The 26,054-nt window shown below is 39.2% G+C and overlaps 1 protein-coding gene across 2 annotated transcripts in view; it reads right to left on the bottom strand.

The window, feature by feature from the left end:
- LOC129767828 (peptidylglycine alpha-hydroxylating monooxygenase) overlaps positions 1–23,113 on the bottom strand; it is a 70,299-nt gene extending 47,186 nt beyond the window's left edge. The window contains exon 1 of one of the 2 annotated variants that reach the window (XR_008741578.1): positions 22,482–23,113. Coding sequence is in view for 1 of the 2 variants with exons in the window: in XM_055769056.1 (XP_055625031.1) it covers positions 22,482–22,649 (168 nt within the window). In the remaining variant the exon portion in view is untranslated. The remainder of the gene's footprint in view (positions 1–22,481) is intronic. The other variant, XM_055769056.1, reaches the window with a different exon arrangement.
- Positions 23,114–26,054: the final 2,941 nt, after the last annotated feature.

The following is a 26,054-nucleotide window of genomic DNA, read 5'->3' as shown; positions in this document are numbered from 1 at the left end:
GATGACTTCAGTGTTAAAACAAAAAGCGGCCAACCGTTTGACAGGTGACAACCATTGCCAGTCATATCAATCTTGTTGTGTACAGAAAAAAACGACAGCGTTATCATTTAGTTTGCGAAAAACAGTCAAGCGAGTACGCTCGATGTTTCGTTCATACTGCAAGCTTCACCCCGGAGCGAGAAGCTGGACATCATGAGGCACTTTGTGTTCGCCGGATATACTCAATCCGGCATTTACTACACTCTCTTCCTACTGGGGAAATACGAAAGCGAAAGCAGCAGAAGCTGAAGCGACAGACCGAAAACAAGGTGGCCTCTACGTTCTTCAACTTAAAAAGGGAGGTCGCTAAACGGCCAAGTTGGCCAAAATGGGCATGGGCGGATTTTCACTTGAAATTATGGATATATTAATCGAAGAGAATTATTAGTTCGCTTCTATTTTTAGTTGCATTGAAACCATTCGATTAATATTCCATTTTTGCAGTAATTAATCACTAGTTTTGACTCTGTGCCATAATTTCACGTTCTCAATAACGAACAGTGCCTGAATCGACCGTATAGTGTAGTGTGTAATTGATTTACATAATCGGATATTAAGATTTAGTTAACTTTAATTTATATCGTACAATACAATTGTGTTAATAACAGCTCCGAATATTACTTGAATTACCGGAATTCGCAAAATATTTTCATGAATATTTATATTCTCTGGATTAGCGATGAAAATTCAGACCGCTCAATCTCTACATATGTTCACTTCTTCAGCAGAAATCTGCTAATTTCTTCGAAAGAAATCTTAAATTGAATGCAAGACGCGCTAAAATTAAATACCTTGTAGTAGTTTCAAGTCTTAAACTAACTTCTTATAATAATGATAATGAAATAAAAATGATAATAAAATTCTTGGGTATATCTCGGTACTAACAGTAAACTGATGAAACAGGAAATTTTGATTAAGTGGAAACTAGAATCACGCTTTGAATAACTTACAGACTTATAAACGCATAAATTTGATATGACTTCAAAGAAATTATTCTTGTTTAGTACATATTGGTTTCATTAAATGCTGAAATCACTCTTTATATAAAAGATGAATTGCCTTGTGAAACCATCTTCATTAAAAGAAAGGGGGAGGTGGTCCCGACCTCTTTCATCAGTATAGACGAGTAACCCAATAAAATGAACGAGGAATGCCAAATCATCATTGATCGATAGTGAGCTCCATTGATAGTAACGTGATGGCCATTTTCATGTTTCGAAAAATACAGAAAAATAAATCCACCGGTTCATGAACCGTGCAGTGCATTCAGAACATTTTTTGAAGGAATTGGCAGCTCTTGTATTGCCAGTGGCTTCTCATCACACCAAGCGTCGCCGATCACAATAAAATAGACGCTGTTACGCCTCACGCTTGAGCTATCAGAAATAAAAGTATGAAAAAAAATGAACCTCCTAAAATATAATCTGTATAAGCCACCAATTACCAACACCTAAAAGTTAGAAACATCCATTCGTTATTTTATCAAACCTTCGAAAACGCGATTTTGTCAATTACAACCAGAATCAACGAAATCCTAATCAACCCAGTATCGACATCAGCCTTCTTCCAACGCGCTCGGAGAGATTACATCAATTCTGACCTATTATATAATTCCAACGAATGATGGTAGCAATCACGAGAAGTATTAGCAAACGTAAAGTTTACAATACAACCGAGATGTATAGAATAGAGAGGACGGTGCAACACCGCAGCAGAAAACCTGTTTTCTAAAATTGATACACTTCGCGCGGTCATCTTTCCACTCCATCAATGTTCAACGGGGTACAAACATCGACGCTCGAGACGTGAACCTGTTTGTAGCAGCGTAAATAATTAGCAGAAATATTGCCGATAACGGTAGTACCGGCTCGGTGTTGATTCACTGAAGCCCTGTGATAATGAGTTTGGAATAGTAATTTTCGTTGCGGGCTTATTGAAATTAACCGACTACAGGTGAAATTTAAAGCGGATCATAGCGCAGATTTCGTTCCTGAGAATGAAGGCACACTACACGAAGCAATTTGACGACACGTGTCTGTGATAATGAGGAAGTTTGTGCTGCAGAATTTTCTGCTCAGTTCTGACCTTTCTTATAAAATGGGGTGGCATCCGTAATACCTCGATAAATTAGAAAACAACGTTCGAATATTGGATTGAAAACTATTTCGCACAAGAAAAATATTCACACTTGAAATATTCATCGAACTTATTTCAATTACAATTATCGAGATATTTATTTCAATGTTCGTTCATAAAATGAATTATTATGGATTCAAAATAAAGCATTCGTGTCTATGTTTTGAACGATAACAAGAATTCAACAAACAAAACCAAAAAGGTGGAACAAGTCTGCAATTAACACCTGCAAAGGGAATGGCTAATGTAAACGTGTTTCTGAGCCTCAGTGTTTATCACAACACATTTCATGTTGGATGCATCACGCTTAGTTCCTTTTCGAGTCTTTCATCAGTATACACATTGCTATGAATGTGTCTATAGCCGAGTAGAGTCGAAAGAGAGAAGACTCGAATATTTCCACGTAAAATTTCTTCCTTTGATATGAGGTAATCAATATAATCCAAGGCTGGACTATATTGCTCGAAGATTTATTTAGAACTCAACCCTTTGTATATTACTGGTCCTATCTATTTCATTCTCCCTATGGTCAGTTCAATGGTATAATTTGATTACCTATCACATTTTGCCTATGTATTAGAACAAATTGATTTCAGATTATCATCTAATCTACCGTATGCGTGATAATGTTTGCATCATTGGGCAATGTTAGAATTTTTTTTAAATTTCGGTTTCGATTTTGTTTGGTCACATTGGTTGCGCGTTCGCTTACTTAGCGATAGATCGTGAGGACAAAATTCAGAGCCCTCAATTGACCATCTTTGTGTTTTTATAGAATAACTATGTGCACACAACAATCATCAGCGATGGAGATTGATCCACGGTCAAATGGAGATCGATTCATCCACACAACTGCTCTGCTCTGCAAGAAACATCGGGCTGTTGTGCTATAATTAACACAACCATGATCATATCATCTGTCTCCGCTTTCGGTGTACTATCTGAACAATGAATGAACATAATAACATACGCATAAATGGCTACTGTGTAATGCTTCATATGCAATGGTACAGAAGGAATACTTTTACGCCTGAAAATGGCTACATGTGGAACATGTAGCATGTACACGATTAGAATCCGGCTCTGTCACAGTTAAATGCTAATGAGCCTAAATAAATAAACAAATGGGATAGAAAAAAACGAAGAATGTTTTTGTTAATCATCGATTGAGTTTCCATTTACGGCCTCCACACGCTTCCAGAACGCACGCCAGGTACTAATAATGTAACCTGGCTATTTCTCTCCAGGTAAGGGTCAATGTTTGTTTGAGGCTTGCTGTACTCGGGTGGTGTTTAGGGTAATGTAGCGGATTGAGATGGCAATCCTTCGCCCAGTACGACAGATGTTCCTGCAACCACTTCTGAGTGCGGTTCGTGATGTGGCACCGATCTTCATCTTGTTGAAATACAACATTTTACTTCAGACTACACTGCTCTTTGATCCACGAAAGAACACACTTACTTAAAATCTCAATGTAGACCTTCGTGTTTACTTTGCCGCCTTCTGGAATGACCGGGTTCATTTTTTGACGTAAAACTACGTCTTTCAGGAAGGGTGCTAAATCAGAAAACAGGTCACGTTTTGATGAAATAAAGTTAACGTTAATAACTATTTTCACTGTGAACGAATTTTCATGATTTGCATACCAATCGAATCGGAAATTAAGATTAGTTTGATATGCTATACATTTTAATTCGCTAATCTCTATACGGTTTAAATTCATGAAAACTGGAAGAACTTCCTTTTTTCCCATACATTTGTTCTGCCAATTCGTGTGCTAACCCTATCCGTATTTCGAATGTTTATAACTCAAACATTCCTTAACAGATCGGAAAGATGTTTACATCAATTGATAGGAAATATTTATACGCGATCAATAAAATGTTATTATTCATGAGATGAACAATTCAATGACTGTAAAATGTCAAGCCTTATCTAAATACCCTAACTGCCAACGGTTGACTGGCCCGATTTACGATTTCCCCAACACAGACTTCAAAATCGATGTACCTGTGGAAATCCGCTTTGCAAATATACGTGCAAGTCGGGGGTATTTTTGTTCCCACCGAGCTGTGTTTCCCTAATGGGCACCTTACACGATCAAACTGATTGACAATGAGTGTCTTCAATATCGTGACAGCTAGGATTTCGACATCCGATTTAACCTCAATCAATATTTTGCCACCTTACACGGTCAATACCGCCCTCAACCCGAGACAACGAAAATATCCGCGATGGCTAGTGGCGACATTCGAGTTTGGGATTCAAACTATTCTCCATCAGATTAGAAGGCTAAAAGGCAATTTTCAATTGGTAAAATTTGAATGAAAATATCTACTTGGTATTATTTAATTAGTTGAAGCGCGTAGTCCTAACTCTAACTTAACCTATTTTCTATGAATTTTCAGATATTCCTACTAAAATTTATTATTATTATATAACGTCAGTTTCAGATACAATTTTTGTATGAGATTTTCTCACCACTTGCAGAAAAAAAGTGATTTGCATTCACATAGAATACTAATTTGATTTGGAAAAGTTAATTTTCATTCATAATTTACACTTTAAAACTCGTTTTTCCTTCTCAAAAACACATCATAATACTCGCTTCACAAATACAGACTGATCCTTTCAGTTTCAGGGATGCCAGATTATTTTAGATTGCGAAAATATATGCAAATTATATTATCTGCAAGCAAATGTTTTTATTCGATAAATAAGACTATGGCAGTAGAACCCCGATTATCTGTATCTGTATCTGTACCCCGATTATCTGTATCTGTATCTATTTCTGTATTGATAAAACATAGTTTCTATGTTTAAACATCATCCCGACTATTCGCGGATAATCGGGATCCTACTGTAACTTGAATTAACACGTGATGTTTTTTCACCTGTGATTTTCCCAGATCTTCTCATTCTCCAAATTTTATAGCGGAGTGTGAAGAAACACACAACTTAGACTAAAGTGGCTGCCCCGCTCGCTAGCGCAAAGAATGACCGAGTTCAATGTTAAAAAATTCCTAAGACGTTGTTAATTTTCCATTCACTCTCTCACCAACACATTGTCAGTTTACTTAGAGGTTTTGATTTGTATCGCGAAAAGTACTGTATTTTGCTATTTTAGGTACAGTAATTCACATTTAATGCGACATTTTTCTAATTGGACAGACCTGTATGCGACACGTTTAGTTAGACATTTTTGTAAACATCGAGTTCGGGCCCGAATTATGGCCCCACATTGAAATTCGCCGCCAGACGTCGACGCTGTACCACTCTCATCTTCAATCTTCAAATCGCCTCCAATGCGACACTGAGTGGTTCCTCGGCATGTCGCATTAAATGTAAATTACTGTATCAGTTTTCCAAACCAAAAGCTTTCACTTAAGATTCCTACAATTTCAGAAGTTTATAAATTTTAATTGCAATCGCAAAAAAGACTAACAAACATTAAATGTCCGCTTGCAAATCTGGCAACTCAGTCTGGAACTCCGTGAGGTAAAACGTCATCATCATGCATCCATATGAAATGTCACGATATTGATGCCCGAAAATCAGAAAATCCGGATTTCTGTGTTGTCGGCCATGTTCAGCTGTCATTATGCTCTCAAATGTCATCATATTGTCAATAAATTTGACCGTGTAAGGTCCGCTTAACACGGACTTCAAAATCTTCCCATACATTTGTTCTACCGATTTGTTTGCTACCCTACCCATATTTCGAATGCTTATAACTCGGACATTTCTCAACAAATCGGAAAGATGTTTGCATCAATTGATAGGAAATATTTCTACGCGTCTATCACGATTCATAAAATGTTATTTTTCATGAGATGAACAATTGAATAACTGTAAAATGTCAAGCGTTATCTAAACGCCCTAACTGCCAAAGGTTGCTTGGCCCGATTTACGGTTTCCCCAACATAGACTTCAAAATCGATGTTCCTGTGGAGATCCGCTTTGCAAATATACATGCAAGTCGGGTTATTTTTGTTCCCACCGAGCTGTGTTTCCCTAACACGGACTTCAAAATCAATGTGCCTGCGGGTCGAGTCGAGGGTATTTTTATTTCCACCGAGCTGTGTTTCCCTAACACGGACTTCAAAATTAATGTGCCTGGGGGAATCCGCTTTTCAAATACATGCAAGTCGGGGTTATTTTTTAGTGTTGCGTACCTTTGTACTCGCTTGTCGTTGTGCAGACCGGAATATGTTTCCCTAAAACGTACTTTTAAACTGAGAAGCCTGGAAAATCGTCAGTTCAGATACTAGAGGTGAATGAACTTTCGCGGTTCGAGAACTATGTAAACATGAGATGTGCAATAATTTCAGAAGGAAATGTAAAATACAGTGATCGTTTGACAATTTTTCCGTTCACATATTTTTTGGTAGTCCCAGGCATCATATCAAACGTAAAAGGACGTTCATCAAATATATTTGTAACGAAGAACATAAGCTATTACAAAAATGTCGATGCATTCTAAAATAATATTCGAAGTGGTAAACAAATGAATTACATAATATAATTGCGTAGTTCTACGTCGAAAATATGCGGTCGTGTCCTAGATACAACCCCTTACAATTTTTTTGTCATCGGAAGCAACCGATCCAAACACCATAACGCTACACCCAAACTAGCATTGGCAGAAAAAATATCATCTTTGGCAGAAAAAAAAGCTTTTTAGTGTGCTGAAGGGTAAAAAGAACAAATTACAGCATCTTTTTCAAGAATTCAAAAATGTTTGTATGCAGCTTTTCTCTCAGATTGAAGGTCAGTTTGGAAAAAAAAAAAGTCCAAACGATGCCAAGCAGGGATAAAAACCAAAGTCGGATTGAATGCAAGGTTGTTTTACACGGCTACGCTCGCCACATATCCACTGGTGCTGTTCTATAAATACGTGAGAATATTACACCATATTATAAAATGAAGTTGAATCTTAGAAGTATGCATGGAAAGTGTTTTCTGAGAGTAAAAAGAAAAGCATGTCAGCAATCAGGATGTCAAAAAATGTGCTAAAAATCAGATGCACGTTTTTATTCTCAACGGCCACGTCTTTTACCGGGAGATCGGTTCTAGAATTTGATACGGGATCGACGGCAAACATGCTTTCGTCGGTGTACAGAATCACCTGATTTTTTCGCTAGAAAAAGTTTAAGTTTTTCATACATCGTTCTACTCGATGCTTCCGGATGCGGTTGGTATTCACACGAGTTTTATTTTCGTGCCATCGACTTCGCCTTGCAATTCTTCCTTTACGATCTTCCGTGCAGTAAAGTCGCTTATTCCGTGTTTTCTCACCATTTTCCTCATTGAACGCACTAGATTCGCCCGATTTTTGATAGCAGCGATAACTATCGGAATCCGAGCTGACCTTCGGACGTCCTATGGCAACCTTCGCAAATAGTTGTCCTTTCTTTTCTCGGTTTAAGACCCTTATCATGGTCCGACGGGACACTCGCACGGCGATTGAACTGCTTTTTTGAGACATTTGCGTGTGGGACAAATCACGAATACGCTGCCACTTTGTCATGGTGCAAATGTCAAACAAAGGAAATCGGCTTCATTCACTCACAGCCTTTTATATAATGAATTAGGCATTACGTGATGCACAGAAAACCAAAACATTGTGTGTACATGAACCTTATTTGTACGATGGTGCAAACATTATCACGCATACGGTACACATAATAATAAAAATAATGTACAGTAACAATATTCTTTAACCGTTCAAAGCTCGAAAAAGCGCCTGAAATTTATATCTCTACACTAGATTTCCCCCTCAATGGAATTACGCTAAAGCATTCGAATAAAAAAAATGCAAATCACACTTCAAATATCACTCCTAATAAAAAGTCACGAATCCGTCCTCTCTAGAAAACATTATCCTCAATCGCTTTTTTGGACTCCAATTAAATAACGAGCATTCCAAAAATACACCTCAGGTATAATATAATAAAGAGCAACGCCTAAAGCGTCACAACGTCTACCACTAGTTATTGTTACTGTTTTGAGATTTTTGATTTCAACTCAGCAACTGTATTTTTTAAATTTCATACCGGTTCGAATGAGATTACATCTCGTTAAAACTGCCATCGTAACGGAAGATGACAACACATGTTTCGGAGCCTCACGACAAAGCCTCCTCCGGGGTACGACATGTTCACAACACGTCACATTTTCATCTTGCTCGCTTGCGCTCGCATGAACAATGCAAAGACAATAACCATGTGTGTAGGCGTGGTGTTATTTTCCTCTGTTTGTCTATAATTTTCTCCGAAAGAGATGTTCGTTCGATGCTCGATGATGGTAATAATAGCTAACAAATATATAAACAAGTATATATTCGTGCATCAATATATCCATTCGCGTCTGGAAATAACAGGGTGGAAATCTTCTTCTGTTTGCATCAACCAACGTAATCAGGTTCGAAAACAGGGTATCAAATGGACACGCCAAGTGCACACTTCCTCTGAAGTGACTTCCACCAGAGGCTGTCATTCACAGCAATTACAAGGAAAGCGAACGGGTTCAATTTCAAGCCATATAAATCTTGCACAAGACCCGAAGTCGGGAATACGTTCAGCATCAGAGCGGGTCATGATGCACGTGGGATTGTTTGGAATAGGTCAAGCCAAGCCAAACAACCATAAATGATTAAATACCAAAGCGGCGAAATCGAACTTCTGCGGAAGGGAAACCGTAGAATGAATAATAAATTTTGCTGACGTATTTATTGCCCATTTCCCATAAGTGACAATAATTTTCATCTCAATACAATCAGCGAGCGAAAACAAAATCACTACTCCAGTTTATACTAATCCGCCATAAACACATCCTTAATGGAAGGTGGAGACGAAAGAGTACACGTTCCATGTCGGTGGAGCGTAAACATATGCTTCGCAGCATGCCAGAAGCGCCGAAGAAAACCGTGTCATCGTGTGGAATCTCCGAACACGAAGCTGTCTAATGAAATCTCCCACCATCACTCTCGTCGTTACGGTTGTTGGAAGACGACGACGAGAGTGATATTTGATTTAGAAGCTTTGGGTAGGGATGTCTAAATTTTTCATTTATTCGATTATCGATTAATCGTTGAGGCATTTACAATATTCGATTCATTCGAGCGAATATTTATTTCTTGTAATAATCACGTATCACGTTGTGATTCTGGTCGCGTGTTCTATCGGGTTGTCGATGTTAGATGGTTGGATAAAAAAAATTATATAGCCTAATTCTTAACCTTAAAATGCATTAACCTTGAGAAAGATTTCTTTTTCCATTAATCGCGGTTACATTGACAATTATTCGATGTATTCATATTATGATTTAGAATTATTCGATACAAAATTACCCGATTATAATTTCAGATATTCGATAATTTGAATTAATCGAACGATTAACCGACGTCTCTAGCTTTGGGTAGACCAGCATGTCAGCGTGTTCAGATCGCCTTAGCTCCTTTCGTTCTCTCACGAGAGCGAAAAAAAACCGGCTCAATCGAAACTTTCAAGGACATTCGACACGAAAAGGGCAGCCAGCTAGGTGCAAATTTCCAGTGATATCAACTTTAGTGAATAGTTTCCCCCGAAGATAAAAAAAAATATTACAATTCTGACAATCGCAAGAATAATTAGTAGAAAACAGTCGTCTTCCTTACAGTGTTCATCTTTCTCGAAAGTAAGCGCAAAGGTTAGGGATCCTACAAATGCTAAACAATGTAGTTATTCCTACGTAAGAGCAATCTAAATTTCTGAGTCACAATTCTAACTTCGATCATTCAACTTAACCTTTGCCGTTTGTAAATCAATCACCTCGATGGGACTGACTCATATGGTTGCATTCTACGAAGTTTCAAAACATGCTGCTTTTCCTAAAAAAATCAAAACAGAGATCTCTGAATTCCTTCGATCTGTTAGGCGTTTGAATATAACATACCTCTTTTTATGGTAATTTGATTCATTTACTTGTTCGATCAACTATCTATTCACAATATACCCCATCTGCAGCTGCAATCTTCACTTGTCTTTTAGAAAAAGTACACATTTCTTATCTGAAGATCTCATTTTTAAGGTTTTCCAATTATCAAGCATTGTCTGGAATAAGATGTTGGTAGCAAGTCACCTGTTCATCCAAATATTCACAACTATTTGTCTGTTCGTAAGAATGGAAGGGCTACATAGCCTGGTCATGCATCACCGATCAGAATAAATTATAGTCGGAAGGGATTGATGTTCAGAAAATATGATGGGTTGGGTAGGACGTACCATTAAGGTGTTTCCGGATGAGTTTTAACGATTTGAGCTACATGAGGCCAAGCTTTGTCGTGCATCAAAATAATCTTATCGTGTCTTTCATATTGCATAAATTGTGTCGGTAGCGAACTCGTATATTAGTTTCTCCTGGTCTCCTGGAACCATGGATGTGTGGCCTGGCGATGTTGGTTATCTCGTTAACCACATGATTATTTGTTTTGCTTTTGATTGGATTTTCTGAAACAATGAAACCATTCGCGACAAGTCCTACCACTATTAGCGGTATCAACAATCGTTCGAGGCGCTTAATTTGCACACCTCATAGTCAAAGACAATCTCGCATTGTTCTCAGTCATTCAGGTTAAAATGATATCAATAAAAGAGCTTTACTTTAGAAAAAATCACAAACCAGTAGTATGATCTGTACATGCGCATAACACGGGACAATTTCAAATTTATATCATTTTTTGCAGTTTAGACAATCTTAAACCAACTCTTAAGTGACCTTAAGAGTTGATATGATATGAACTCGCTGTCAGCAGTTTAGTACCGTTTTGGAAACTCTGTATTATTACTGACTTAATCCATTGAGGATTGCCATAATCTCCATTTGCCGATGAACATTTTTCGGTCTGAATTCAGAAATTTAATTATTGCTTTTACAAGTTTCATCTTGAGGATACCCATGCAACAACAAACTCTATAATAATGTGAGTCATATTTTGTATCCCATTTGTTTTTTTATTCAGGCTCATTGGTATTTTAGATTTGAAGATTTTTAGGACAAAAGAACATCTTAGTAATGATTACCGTCTTAGTAAAGAATACACCTGACTAAAAAGACTAAAGTTAAGATGGAGTGGAGGCGATCATACCTCTCACGCTAAAGATCACGAGCTCAATTCTCACTCCCGACATTCTTCCAAAAATGGAAGTTAAAGGGGCGAACCAGCCAAAAGTGTTTGCAAGTCACTATAATACAGAAAAAAGATGTTGTTGCAGGTCAGTGTTTGCTTTTTGATTTTTCTATCTTCCGATTCGGTTGATATTAACATGATAACGTTCCGCGATCTTAGCCATTCATGTTACTTTTGCATACTCCACGGCCTCTAACTTGAAATTTAACGTATTTTTTACTTTCTCATTCGCATACTATAAAGAATGTACACAATAAAAATTCGAAAAAGTAACACCACTTTTATCAGCGTTTTCTCAGCTTACATCAACACTGAAACAAGAAGAGGAATGTGTGTCAGCGAGGATTCCATGAGGTTTGATCAGGTGGAAAATACGACAATCTGTTCACTTCTCAGTTGGATGCGATGATTTGAGTATTCGAGGCAACCCCGAAACTTTCCGTCGGAGATATGACCAAGAAAGTTTAAATATCATCTTCATTTTTCCGAAAAGTTAAATAATTCCTGGACCAGCGATGCAACGGGGCAAGTTCGAGGAATATATAAAAAACAAAAAAACATATACACAGTCTTGTTAATGGTTACCATCGTATCACTAATTATGGAGACGTATGTGCTGTGTCATTAATGAACATCATAACATGAACAGTCAAAGTACCGTCGACCTAAAAATGTCATATGACATTTCGGTTTTTTCCGTCTTATTCATTAGCTGTTCATCGTCCCGTAATTAAACAACAGTGTTCACGGGGAACGCTTGAAACGTTCATTCAACACATTCGCACTTGATAGGGAATAGTTTGTCGGTTGCTTTGATCTAAACAATCCGTCTAAATATCATCCATCGTGTATGGATGTGTGAGTTAGAAGGTGGATGCATGTGTGCAGCTACGCTTGAATGCAGAATAAAGAGAGAAGAAGAACGCATACCACTGCAGTTTTAATGTCAAATGACATTAAAACTACAGTCAAAGTAGCCGGAATTAAAGGATGGTTATGAGCACGAATGGAAGAATGGAAATAGCATATTTTCACCGCTCTTCTGGGTACGTTCGACAGAACGAGAAAATATATCAACGTTCAATTGATTGTCGTGTTTGCGCTGTGCGTTTATTTCAGAGGTGACTGTTGGAACCAAGCAATGCTTTCTTGGTCACCTTCGCAATACATATTGAGCTGTGACTCTCGCGCAAGAGCAGTATGTGATGGTTGAGAGAAATGTCGACCGTTTACAACACTGCATATACAGCACAACGTCTGCGGAGCAAGGTATGTATTCGAAAACTTTCTAAGTAGCTGTGATCTAAGCAAGATCTCAGTTTTCGTTTCTTCAGATTCCACCAAATCAGTCATTTACCCAAAAGAATGCCTGGAAAAAAGACTTACCGTTCAAATACTGTTTGGTCTGATTTAGTATCTTGCTTTTATAATAAGTAAACTGAATGTCACATTCAGGAAATTGAAATGACCAGAGAAGTGCAAACCACAAAATTCAACAAGCAGTTGGAAAAATGCTTTCAGACGTGACAAACGAAACTGTGTAACGAGGATCCGCAATATTCATGATCTATATAGAATCATCAATAATCTGAAAATGGAAGAGATAATCTGAAGTATGAGAATTCATAAATCTGGAATCCAAGTTTAGGCCCTGAACCTGACAGAATTTAAAATTAGGCGTTGTCTGGGCAGCGGACGAACGATTATTATTATTTAGATATGACAAAGTGATAATGTCGCTAAAACATAATTTGCGTAACTTATATCTGTAATTCGATGAATGTAATGAATTAAAGTTTTAAAAATAATGTTGTCAATCACTGTGCAATTGTGGAATAAACTGCACAAAGAGTTCATTTAGCCGTCTGAACTGAAAGGAAATTTTATGGAAAATTATGGCATTTTCGAGCAAGGTATTTGCCACGGACTTTCGTTAGGTTGCACTGATGCTTCTATTATTGGTAACTATTAGATGGATATCGGAGAAAACCAGTAATGGTCCTTTGCACCGGATGTGCGAATATTCACGTAATTATAAGAAAAACAAAACAATCGATTAAACAACGCGCTATTGTGTTCACGATTTCTAGAATGGAATAGCGATTGGATCGCTATTAGAATTCGCGATTCATAAGGACGATCGCCATAATAAATGCAAAGCCATCCGAACCGACTGAATTGTGATTCGCCATCACTAAACGGAATAAAGTAGGGTATTTTTTCGCGAAAAGAATTTCCTTTGTAATGGGATAGAATCGCGAATATTTTTCGCTCGCCGTGATTGAAACTGGAGAAGAACACTCGAGTTGAACTGTCCAGCAATAATCATTGGCTTCTCTAGGGTACCAGCTTTCGCTCACCATATATTTACAGATTTCAAGAAATGCTCAAACAAATTAAATTAGGTTGGGTACCACAAGTTCAATGCTGACAACTACTGAGTCTGCTGTGCAAATCAGTCGCGCGTAAATCGCTCGCTTGAAATGCAAATGCAGTGCAGGAGAGAAGAAAAATTAATTCAAAATTTTCTTCTTAAATCCTAGGAGTCTCGATGAAAAAATGTATCGTATCAGTTTTTTTACCGTCAGGTGGAGATTGTTTATGTATGATCGAATTACTAAAAGTATATGATTGCCAGAGGGCGCGTGGTGTATTTGCTGCAAAAAAGAACGCAATTTGGTTGTGGTCTTCTAGAAGAAGAATTTTCGCAATGTATATTCAATGCAGTTCGCATTAACAAAAAAAATCAAATTTCGACATATGAAAAGCTTGTGTGTTGTTCTGGAAAGGACAAAAATGAGTCATGAGTCAACCACTACAGCTGATCCTACAAAATCATGCCCAGGGCCACCAAAACATACTACTTTTAATGAATTCTGAAATAATATCCAGTCATAATCAAGCGAACTAAATCAAATTATACCGTAGTTCAATGTCAACAACGCTGTCGCCCCCTAGTCACCATGCACTATAATTTTTTACTTTTCAATCTGGATGTACCTGAGCGTGGATGACCGTTTTTCACTGTTTTTTTTCATGCAACACTACCCTATGTCTTTACCGAGGACTCCGATACCCGTATCCGTACTGAATAATATGCAAATATGAATGGAGCGATTCATTTTCTAAAAAAAATGGAGGCTGAGTATAGATTCATAGGAGAATGAACAGAGCGAAGACGAAACACAACAGAAATGACCTAGAAAGAAACCTTTGAACCGAATGGATAAATTGAAACAAGCGTCGCACGAATTAAGTCGTTATGAAGTCATGCGTATAACATACGGAAATATTCTGATACAGTTTTTTCATACTAAAAATTAATCGGGTATGTTTTTGTGGTTCCAATACCGACGAAGATATCTTGCGGCTTCTTGAGCTCCTGTTCAAAATCTCTAATCCTGCTATTGTAGATTTGTTGTATTGTTCTGGGTATAAATCACTCAAGAGAAAAAAATTCGTTGAACACTCCAAATCCTGTGAACTCGTTTATAGTGGACCCATCAGTAAAGTACATATTATCACAATTGATACCCCCATACTTTTCATCGAAGATCGTTGGAGCGATCCTCGATCGTTGGTAATCTGAATATCCATGGATATCTTGCTTCATGGACAGATCAAAATGCACAGAGGAATTGATGTAGTCAGGGAAACAAACACGGTTGGGAATATACGAAGAAGGATCAACCTGCATGGAGATGAATTCATGATATGAACTCATGAATCCAGAGTGAAAATTTAGCTCGATCAGTTGCTCAAAATTTCCGATCACCAATGGGTTCATAACCTTACACCGGATGAGGAACCGAAGAGATAATAAATTGAAGCGATCTTTTAGTGGGAGTACGCCTGCCAAAACCTCGAGACTCATGGTATGCGTTGAGGGCATACATCCCAACGCGATACGGAGACAAAGATACTGAATTCGCTCGAGTTTAATGAGGTGTGTTTTGGCAGCTGATTGAAAACAGAAACTGCCATACTCCATCACTGAGAGAATAGTTGTTCGATACAACATTATAAGATCTTCTGGGTGGGCTCCCCACCAGGTGCCGGTAATTGTACGGAGAAAGTTTATTCTTTGTTGACATTTTTTACTAAGATACCTAATATGGGCCCCCCAAGTACATTTGGAGTCGAACCAGACCCCAAGATACTTGAATGACATAGCATGAGTAGCGGAGGCGATCTAGCGTAGTGGTACCATCCATACATCTCACGCAGAGATCACGAGTTCAATTCTCACTCCCGACATTCTTCCAAAAATGGAAGTGAAAGTGACGAATCAGCCGAAATGTGTTAAAAGTCACTATAATAAAGAAAAAAAAAAAAATCGACAACTGGCGCTGGACAACTGGTTATCGACAACTGGTGCTCCAATGTGCTCTACTGGAAGACAACGTACCAAACTACCGGTACCTGCCTGCACCTGTCCTGGAAAATGACCGTTTCAAGCTGTACTGGGATCGCACTGTTCTGACCGACCTCTCGATCCACCACAACCGTCCAGATATAATGGTTTACGACAAGAGCGACCGCAAAGTCACCATCATCGATGTCGCTATTCCACTGAACCAGAATCTGGAGGAGACCCACGGTCGCAAAATCTGCAAGTACCGACCATTGGCCGTGGAGCTCAAGGAACTGTGGGGGCTAAGGGAGGTCCCAAGAATTGTTCCAGTCGTTCTCTCTGGAACTGGAATTGTCCCGAAGGCACTTCTGGAAGCGCTAAAGGTGTTGAATATGGAGAAGGAATTGGCCGGCATCCAAAAGTCGGTCATCCTTAGCACCTGCGCGATTGTCCGACAATTTCTCGGTCAGAACTGAAACAGCACGAGCATGCAGATACGTGCATTCCGCAGAGCCTAGTCCCCCTTTGGCATTCAGAAGCCCGGGGGCAGGTGAAAATTCTGGCTAGGTTCGCCTAGTTAAGAAGTGAGATAAGTCTGTTAAAAAAAAACATAGCATGAGTGATCGGTTTACCCAAAAGTTGAAGCTTTGGTTTTGCTGGTCTATGCTTCCTAGAAAAAGCCACCATCTCTGTTTTCTCCGTGGAGAATTCGATCCCTAGCCCAATGGCCCAGGTTGAAAAATTGTTCAAAGTATCTTGTAAGGGTCCTTGCAGGTCGGATTCGTTTGATCCTACGACAGACACCACTCCATCATCTGCAAGTTGTCTTAGGCTGCAATTTTGTGTAAGGCAATTGTCGATGTCGCTTACATAGAAGTTGTACAAAAGGGGGCTTAAACATGAGCCCTGGGGGAGGCCCATGTAAGAGACCCGACTTACTGCCGAATCTCCGTGAGAAAAGTTCAAATGTTTCTCACAAAGCAAGTTATATAACATATTATTCAATAGAGGCGGCAGACCCCGAGAGTGTAATTTGTCTGACAAAACCTCTATTGAAACAGAATCAAAGGCCCCCTTTATGTCCAAGAATACTGAAGCCATTCGTTTTTTTCCGGCGTAAGCCATTTGAATTTCTGAAGAAAGCAACGCAAGACAATCATTCGTCCCCTTGCCCCTGCGGAACCCATATTGTGTATCTGAGAGTAAGCCATTCGTTTCAACCCAACGATCAAGGCGAAACAAGATCATTTTCTCCAACAATTTCCGTATACAAGACAGCATTGCTATTGGGCGGTACGAATTGAAGTCGGACGCGGGTTTTCCGGGTTTTTGAATAGCTATAACTCGTACTTGTCTCCAATCATCTGGAACAATATTATTGTCCAGAAACTGATTGAATAAATTCAACAAGCGATGTTTCGCCACATCAGGGAGGTTTTTCCAGCAAGTTGAACTTAATTCTATCCGATCCCGGAGCAGAATTGTTACATGAAAGCAGAGCAAGAGAGAATTCTACCATCGAAAACTCGGAATCAAGATCGCACCTACCTTGTGGTATATCTCGAACAATTTTTTGCACAGGAGCAGAATCAGGACAAACCTTCCGTGCAAAATTAAAAATCCATCGATGTGAATATTCTTTGCTTTCATTTGTTGAAGAGCGATTTCTCATGTTTCGAGCCACTTTCCATAATTTTTTCATTGACGTTTCTCGTGACAAACCTCCCACGAAATATCGCCAATAAGCACGTTTTTTCCCTTTGATTAAGTTTTTAAATTGATCTTCAAGGGCTAAATACTTTTGAAAATTTTCAGGGGTTCCACGTTTCCGAAAAGCTTTAAATGCATTCGATTTTTCTACATAAAGCTTGGAACATTGGCTATCCCACCATAGATTGGGAGGCCTTCGGGAAATGGTGGAACCTGGGATGGGTTTCGTTTGAGCGCGAACCGCGCTGTCATAGATCAAACGAGAAAGGAAGTTATACTCCTCCAATGGAGGTAAACCATCTCTGGAATTGATGGCTAGAGCAATCGCGTCCGTATATTTTTTCCAGTCAATGTGTCTTGTGAGGTCATATGCCATGTTTATAGATTCAGAAAAATTCGACCCAATGGTGATGGAAATTTTGATTGGCAAGTGATCACTACCGTTGGGGTCCTGGATTACATTCCACTTGCAATCTAACGATAGTGAATTCGAGCAAAGCGAGAGGTCAAGAGCACTTGGGTTAGCAGGAGGTTTAGGTACACGTGTTGTTTCCCCAGTATTCAAAACGGTCATATTGAAGCTGTTACAAAGGTCATATATCAACAATGAACGATTGTCGTCGTACTGTTCCCCCCAGGCAGTTCCATGAGAGTTGAAATCTCCCAAGATCAATCGTGGCTCAGGAAAGAGTGAGCACATGTCAACAAGTTGCTTGCGGCTAACCGCAGCTCTCGGAGGCCAATACAAGCTGACAATACAGAGGTCTTTGCCTCTGATGTTTGCATGACAAGCAACAGCTTCGATCCCTCCAATAGGTGGAAGGTCAATTCTAAAAAATGAGTGGCACTTATTGATCCCCAAAAGCACCCCTCCATATCTATCATCACGGTTGGACCGTGTATGATATTAAAATCGTGGAAAGAGATATCATCTCGCGAAGAAAGCCAAGTTTCGGACAGAGCAAAAACATCACAATTGAAGTTATGAATTAAAAATTTGAATGTATCCAATTTAGGGATGAGACTACGACAATTCCACTGTAAAACAGTGATATCTCCGACCTCTCTATTTGAATTAGACATCAAGAGAGATAATCATTGCAAGGAGGGACCATGTTTGCATCAATTGTTGCAAAATTGTCTTTAATACTGGAAGCATTGAGATGACAATGGTTCTAATGGAGTCGGAAACATTAAAACACTTGAAGATTTGATCCAAAAGGTCAGACAACTTTATAAATCCCGATTGGGAAGTTGAACTGGACGGAAAAATAGGGACAGTTGGGGTTTTTGATGTCCCCTCGAGTGCTGGGTCGTTCGAAGATGAAATGTTCCCACGGAAGCCAGGAGGAACCTGATTTTGCTTGTCCGCTGCACTCGATTTTTTAGGCAAGCTAACAGAGGATATAACCGTGGGGACTTGTTCTTGAACTTTGGGAGTGGTCACATTTTTCCCTTTGAAAATAAACGGTGTGCCCCCGCTAGCTGTGTCCGCTTCCATTTCATCAACTGGCAACGTGGAAAAGGTATTGTGTGTTGAGATTGGTTGTTCTTGTTGTTGGGCCAGTGGAGAAGCGCCCTTTAAAATTTCCGCAAAAGTGCGCTTCGAGCGTTCCTTTAAAGAGCGCTTCTGTTTCTCCCAGCGACTCTTGTAAGTTTCACAAGCTGAGAGCGCGTGTGGGGATCCTCCGCAATATGGACACTTATGCTCAGTCGCACTGCAGGATTTCCCCTCATGTTGCTCTCCGCAAGTGGCACAGCGCTCCTTGTTGGCACAATAATCCGAAGTGTGACCAACTGACTTGCATTTGTTGCAAGTCATAGGCTTTGGCACGAAGAGTCGCACAGGTAGTCTCAATTTGTCCACCATAACGTAGTCAGGGAGGGCGGCACCAGCAAAGGTGACTCGAAACGAGTCGGACGGCGTAAATTTAGTTCGGTCCCCATCATGGGAAAGTTTCCCGAGTTGGCAATTTTAGCTTCCATTGAGGGGAGCTTCTTGAACTTGCCTTTTCCTTCTGCTTTTATTTGTTCGCTCGTCAGACCCGTTTCAGTTATCACCCCCTCAATTTCTACGTTATGGGAGGGTATAAATGTTCGATATTCGAGAGTGAAATGTTGATCAGCAACAATCTCGTTTGCGTGTTTCTGTTCATTCACGACAACTCGCAATTTGTTCGGTCTAACCCTGCGAATTTCAGATACAGAAGTGTATCTGGCCAGATCTTTCATGATCTGAATCACGTTAAGGTTTTTTCCTTTCGGTTTTGGCCGGAGGAAAACAACCCACGGGCCAGTTCCAGGTGCATCTTCTGGATAAACTCTGACACGTGGAGCGGAGACAACAGAGGGGGAAGACGAGGACGAGGACGAGGACGAGGATGAGGATGAGGACGAGGACGAGGATTGGGTTGGATCGGAAGCATCAGAAGGGGGAAGCGAAATCGATGATGGGAGAGGGAGAGTGGAAGTAACAGTGGGTTGAGAAGGGAGGCTTGCAATTTTCTTAGAGGGGGGCTTGGTAGGATGAGCGGATTCGTCCCCAGAAGAATTATCTTCCTTATGAGGGACTCGTTTATGTTTTTTCTCAGATCTTGTATGAGATTCATTATCGGAGATCTCCATCTCTGGAGATCCTCCACTATTCTCCATTTCTGTCTTATTTCTAATTTATTATTAATTTTAACAATAATCTCAAAAAAAAAATAGCAATAAAAAAAATTAATATTAAACAATGAACAAATGAATTAAATAATAATATTAATAATAAATATATGTACCTTAATATGAAAGTTGTTCCAATAATGCGCTCTACTGCCCTAATCAGGGAGAGACAGAGGCTACGCGCTACGGAGACAACACAATAGCGCAAGAATAGCTTACGGAGCCACGTGATGATGAATCCCGTTTGCGACAGTCACGCGATGGCGATCCCGTTATGCCGAATCAGTTCAACAGCCGCAATCCGGCTCGCTGCAAGAGCGCTGCTTCCGTTGTTCCTTCGTTCCACTTAACAAAAGGTCAGGTCGAAAGCGGACAGCAATGACCTTCACTCGTACACGATTCACTCGTACCAATAGCACAATAGCAAAAGTGGCAACGCACACTACCGACACTGAACTTCACTCGTCAAGAGTTGGATAGCGAATGTGATAAAGTGGTTGTTCCGAATTGATCTGAGTGAATTTGTGAATTTTTTAATTTGTTCTATTCAATTATCGATCAATGGCAAAACATAGTTCAAAGAACAAAACGAAATTGATTGAAAGTTTGATTCGCTGTATGGTTTCAATCGTAGTTGACGTGGAAAATGAAGAATAGTTTCAGTTCGATGAACCTTCAATGACGGATTCCAGTGAGAGCCACCTTGTTGCGGATAAATTCGGCATTTTTAATAGTTTAAGTTCAGCTCCGATGCCATCTTTTCCAGTTGATTTATTGTTCTTAAGCTGTTCGATGGCACTCTTACCACTCGACCTATCGTTGAGTGTGGTACATCTTCATTATTTACTGCACCAACGGACAAACGGACAAACTTGTGATAGTTAATTTTAAAACTTTCACTAGTGTGTAACTGGAAGGAACAGCTATTTTTACCTTTAGAATTCAGTTAACGTTGCGGGAATCTGAGGTGGATCCAGGCGCATATGAACCGAGTCAACCTGTGAACTGGTAACATTTCTCAGCGCACTCTCCTTGAATCGGGCGGTGGACGAAGCGACCAGAAGCTTAGTTGGGTCGTTGTTATGCATCAACATTCAGCCCAGAGTTATATGATTTTTGCTGATGAAAAAGAAAGAAGCCACCGTTCCAGTTTTTTTAACAATAGGGACGGAGGTTTTTATGAGAAATAATGGAAAGCCTTGAAAATGACCATAGAGTTATCGAACCATACGGTGCAAATTTGACCAAAGTCCGGTCATTCTAATCAAACTAAATAATGTTTTGAAGCTTACGTGAACAATATGGACTGCTTTTTTCCCAAACTTAGTGTATACGAATATAAATCATGGGTTAACTCGCAGAAACCGCGGCGGCCTCAACTTATTTTTTTTTCCTTTATGAAGAAATTGTCCCATTATCTACATATTTGTTTTACATAAAACATGAAACTTTTCCCACTACTCGATTCTGGGGAATGAGACAACGGAAACACATGTTAAAGTTAAGAAGCGACAGGTAGGTTTTATACAATGAATTTTTCCACACTTATCAGTATGCACTTGCCGGTTAGCAGCGCATGTGAAGCGAAGACGACCTAAGGCGTTGGTTAAACATGATTATCATAAAGTTTTCGACGGGTGCATGGTACAAGAGATTTTTGTTATTATCGGCTTATGTACCGTATCTTCTTCCCATCGGTTGCGGTGATGGCTAGCACGACATCAAGCATATTGTGTGGTCCTATATCGAGTTACGCGCTGCCCGCTCGCAAATATCCAAATCACTGGGAGCTCAGGGTAGACACTCGGACGCTGAAGTTCAATTAAGTTGTTGATACATACACATACAATATTTGAAGAGAAACAGAAACTTTTGCTAGTTAGTTAGTGAATTAGTATTCTTTTACTAATCTCACTAACATACTATATACAGATATTGAACGATCTGTAAAGTTAAACGTGTTTTTCGTATTATCAAGAGAACTAATATTTGTGTATGAAATTTATAGATACACAACACAATATGGCAAGAATATTCATTAATAAACAGCAATGTCTAGAACTAGGTTCTGGATTACGAGCCCAACGCTGAGGAGTTATACGAACTTTTAATCAATAAACTGTCGAATTATACATATGGATCATTTTCTTCCTGAATTCCATATGGTTGGAATTGACTTGACACACAACAAGAGGTTGATTCATCATTCTCCAAACTCTAGTCTTGTAATATGACCCAGGATCAACTGTGATGGCAACACTCCGCACGTGCGAGTATCTTCTGCAATTGTAATGTGGGGTATGAGCTGCATAATTCCCAAAGAAACCTTGGATTTGTGGCATCCCGTGTACGAGACCCACCCACAACCTTGTGTATAGATTCTTATGCACCGAATTTTCGATGACTTACCTTGTACGGTATAACTTTTGGCATCAGGAAGGGAAATTGTCCCACGGTGTACACCGCATTTGTGCTGGTATTCTCTGTCACCCCGCTGGCCAGCCTCGAAAGTAGCGCAACAGTTAGAACTGCCACGGTCGAGGCTACCATATGGAAGTTTTCCAGTTTGGCAAACATTGTGGCGTGGATCTTTCTACTACGAACCAATGCACTTTTCAACACTATACAAAACGCAATTTATTTACTTCTCATTCAACTTTTTGACAGCGCTTTCCACTCCACAGCACTTTTGCACCTTTTTTTTGCTCTTCACTCCGCGATGAGCCACAGAACCTGAACCCTCTCTACGCCAGGGAATCCCCGTCAGCCGCGTAGCGCCAGCACCGCAGAAACTCACACACGTTTGATGTTTTCCATATTCGAAAGGCGCAGCAAAATATGCCCACGTTATTTGTTTACACAGCTGTTGCCCTCAAAATTGCCACAATTCAGAGATCTCAAAACTTATCGATGAGCCACCATCAAGAGTGCAATCTCGCGAAACGGTGAAGGACTGCTCGAGCGGGGGAAAACTTGTGTCTTGTTCGAAGCAGATTCGGAACTTGTCTGCTGGGTTTTATGTTGCTGCTACGTGACGACAATACACACAGAAACGAAACGGTCGCTGCGCTTATGTGAGGCTTATGTTATCATACGCAAGAGATAGAAAGAGAGAATGAGCAAACAACCACGAAAGCTCGCTCTCCGCATTCGTAAAGTATGACGTCGATGACGTCATTCAAAGAGCGGAGCGTGAATCACCGGACTTTTGTTAAGAACTACCTGAACGTATTTATATCATTTTTGATTAATTATTTTGGAGTTTTGAGGCTTCCTAATTAAAAAATTGAAAGTATACGGCGGTTTTTGAACAGCAGACTAATTTGAGAGGATCATTCTGTGCGGCGATTGAGGTGGGAAAACAATCGACACCTCTCTGTCAATAGGACTTCGCTTACTCGATTCCGGAGATCACCTCGAATTACATGAGAAGTTTATTCCTACGTAAATAACAGAACGTATTCAAAGTGACATGATGTCTATTTGAACACATGACTTCGATATCCATAAATATACACCATGTCCAATGTATTCTCATACAAATCAAACCTTGATTATTTTACATAATATATTCAGATTTTATTGGTTATAGTTTCGAATGAAAGGAAATATCGTGTTGATCATTTACAGCAGGGGTTCTCAAACTGTTTTGGGCAAGAGGCCCCTTTTCCAGAATCAAGTCATACCTCAGACCCCCATAACCAAATTTATTTGAAAATCCTATCTTTAGTTTTTTTTTCTTACTGAATTATTAGCAATTTGGAAACATTGCATTTCGAGGATTTTCAAATGGTTTCTTCGGTTTCGGGTTGTTTGTAATCAAAATGATGCCTTTTTCGACAAAGTATGGAAAAACGAGAAGATATTTTTCACCAATGTCTCACATCGCAGGATACTGTCTTTCAATGGTTCTTCATAACCAGAACTTATGACGACCGTAGTTGTACTCCTGCTTGAGCTCCTCATCTGTGCTGATGATAATCAACATTTCTTGCATTATCACCTTGGTTGATTACATGGATGTGATATAGTACGAATTTATTATCCATTGAGGAATTTGAAAATTTTGAAGATCCTAAAACATTTTAGTAAAATCCTTGTGTAATGTGTCCAAGAGAGTAACAAACGATAATATAACATGGTCTGTGAATATTCTATTCTGCTGAAATTTTGATTTGAAAGTTTCGTCAGAAATGTCGATATTATTGATATTGTTTTAATCAAGTTTAAATCGTCACCATGCAGCTGAAACACAAATTCAAAAAAGCTGAAAATCTTGCTAAGCGATGGCCCCTTGGGGGTCAACGAACTCCGGCGTGTAGATTTCGTCGTTTTTCTCATATTTTTCCGTTATTTTTTGGTACAGATTCTGTACAGTACAGATTACAGATTTTCATAAAAATAAATACAAATTGGTACAGTTTTTTTCCGCGTTTGAAATTTCTCTCGAAAATTTTATTGAATGATAGTACGCAATCTAAATTTGGAAAGACTTTGTTTAAGCATCATCAAACACACGAGTGATTCGAGGCTAGTAAATGTTAATGTACATTGAATTCGACTCGGATTGCATCACCTCGGCAGCTTGGGGCCATCTCCTCGTTAGATGGTAACTTCGCTCCCATTCGCTCCCATTCGCTCCCATTACCCTAAGTACTAGTATTTGAAGTAAATGAATCTAGGTATAAAGTAAGAAAGCAAATATAATATTTTCTAGTAAATGAGTATTTTTTCATATTTCATTTTTCTCTACAATGAATAATTCCAATGGTACATATTTCTGGTACAGATTTTTTTAAGAAAAAGTGCAGATGAGAGATTTTTTCCCTTCTGGTACAGATTAAAATCTGGCAGCACTGCTCATAACATATATTGAAGACTGATGCAATCTAGGGCTCAGATTTGTAGCTACTAAATGTTGTCTGTGAATCACGCAGTGAATGACCAGTACCTTACGCAGTTGTAACTTTGAGTGAGCTGTATAACCACGACGACGACAAACCATTGATGGTGCACCATCAGTCTCATAGTCGGTAAAAAAATCGATCGGTTCTCCTCTCCCTAGCAAAAATCATTTATTGGAACATATTTTCACCTTTAACACGTTGAGCCCCAAATTTTTCTTACTGCGCTATCCATTCAGCCCGCATCAAAACCGTTTGTACAAAATCATTGTCGGTCCCAGCTCCCAAAAATACTTATTGTATAAATAGAAATTCGACTATAAAGTATGACTAGGGACTAACGCTGGGCTCACCGTGTTAATATATCGAACATACCCTAACAACAGAGCTTCATTGCTAGGTAATGTAAACTCGTACAACTGGAGAGAAAATCTGTTGCTCTATAATAAATTGAATAACATTTTCCTCGCAACCCATCTCAAGTTTCCTGAAATAATGAAAAAAAATTTTTGCTGCGCCATGCACATAGGTAACCAAGCATTTTGTAAATTCTTCTTCGATCAATTTATTCTAGTTCACTTCATTTAGCTATGTAAACACGTTGTAATCTCTAGATTAAAATTAGAAGTTGAGTACATTATCATTCAAGCTCCAACGTATTTCCGAACGTACATGAACTTGCAACCTAAGGGCAAGCTTGTCATACAGTAAAATATCAGGAGCATGTTTAGACATGAATTTGATGATGACTTGATTCGTGTTAAATCGCGTATATGATTAAAATACAGAGAACTTTTAACCATGCCCGAAGAAGTCGTACGCTCAAACACAATGGGCCTGATTCTCGAATACACTTCACGGTGGAAACGAAATAAACGGCACGCCATTGAACTACGTTTTACGAGTTAGTGAAACGAAGATAATGATGAGTTTTCAGGCAGAATGAGCACTTTTCAAATAAAAAATCATTAATGAAAATTAACTTCTTCGTATCAAACTGGTATTCAATGTGAGTGGAAAACTTTTGTTTTCTTCATGTGATATAATAATCTCATACAAAAATTTCATCTGAAGATAA

The sequence above is a fragment of the Toxorhynchites rutilus genome, chromosome 2, assembly GCF_029784135.1.
Source record: "Toxorhynchites rutilus septentrionalis strain SRP chromosome 2, ASM2978413v1, whole genome shotgun sequence".
Lineage (NCBI taxonomy): Eukaryota > Metazoa > Arthropoda > Insecta > Diptera > Culicidae > Toxorhynchites > Toxorhynchites rutilus.
This window is presented reverse-complemented; position numbering and strand designations above follow the sequence as displayed.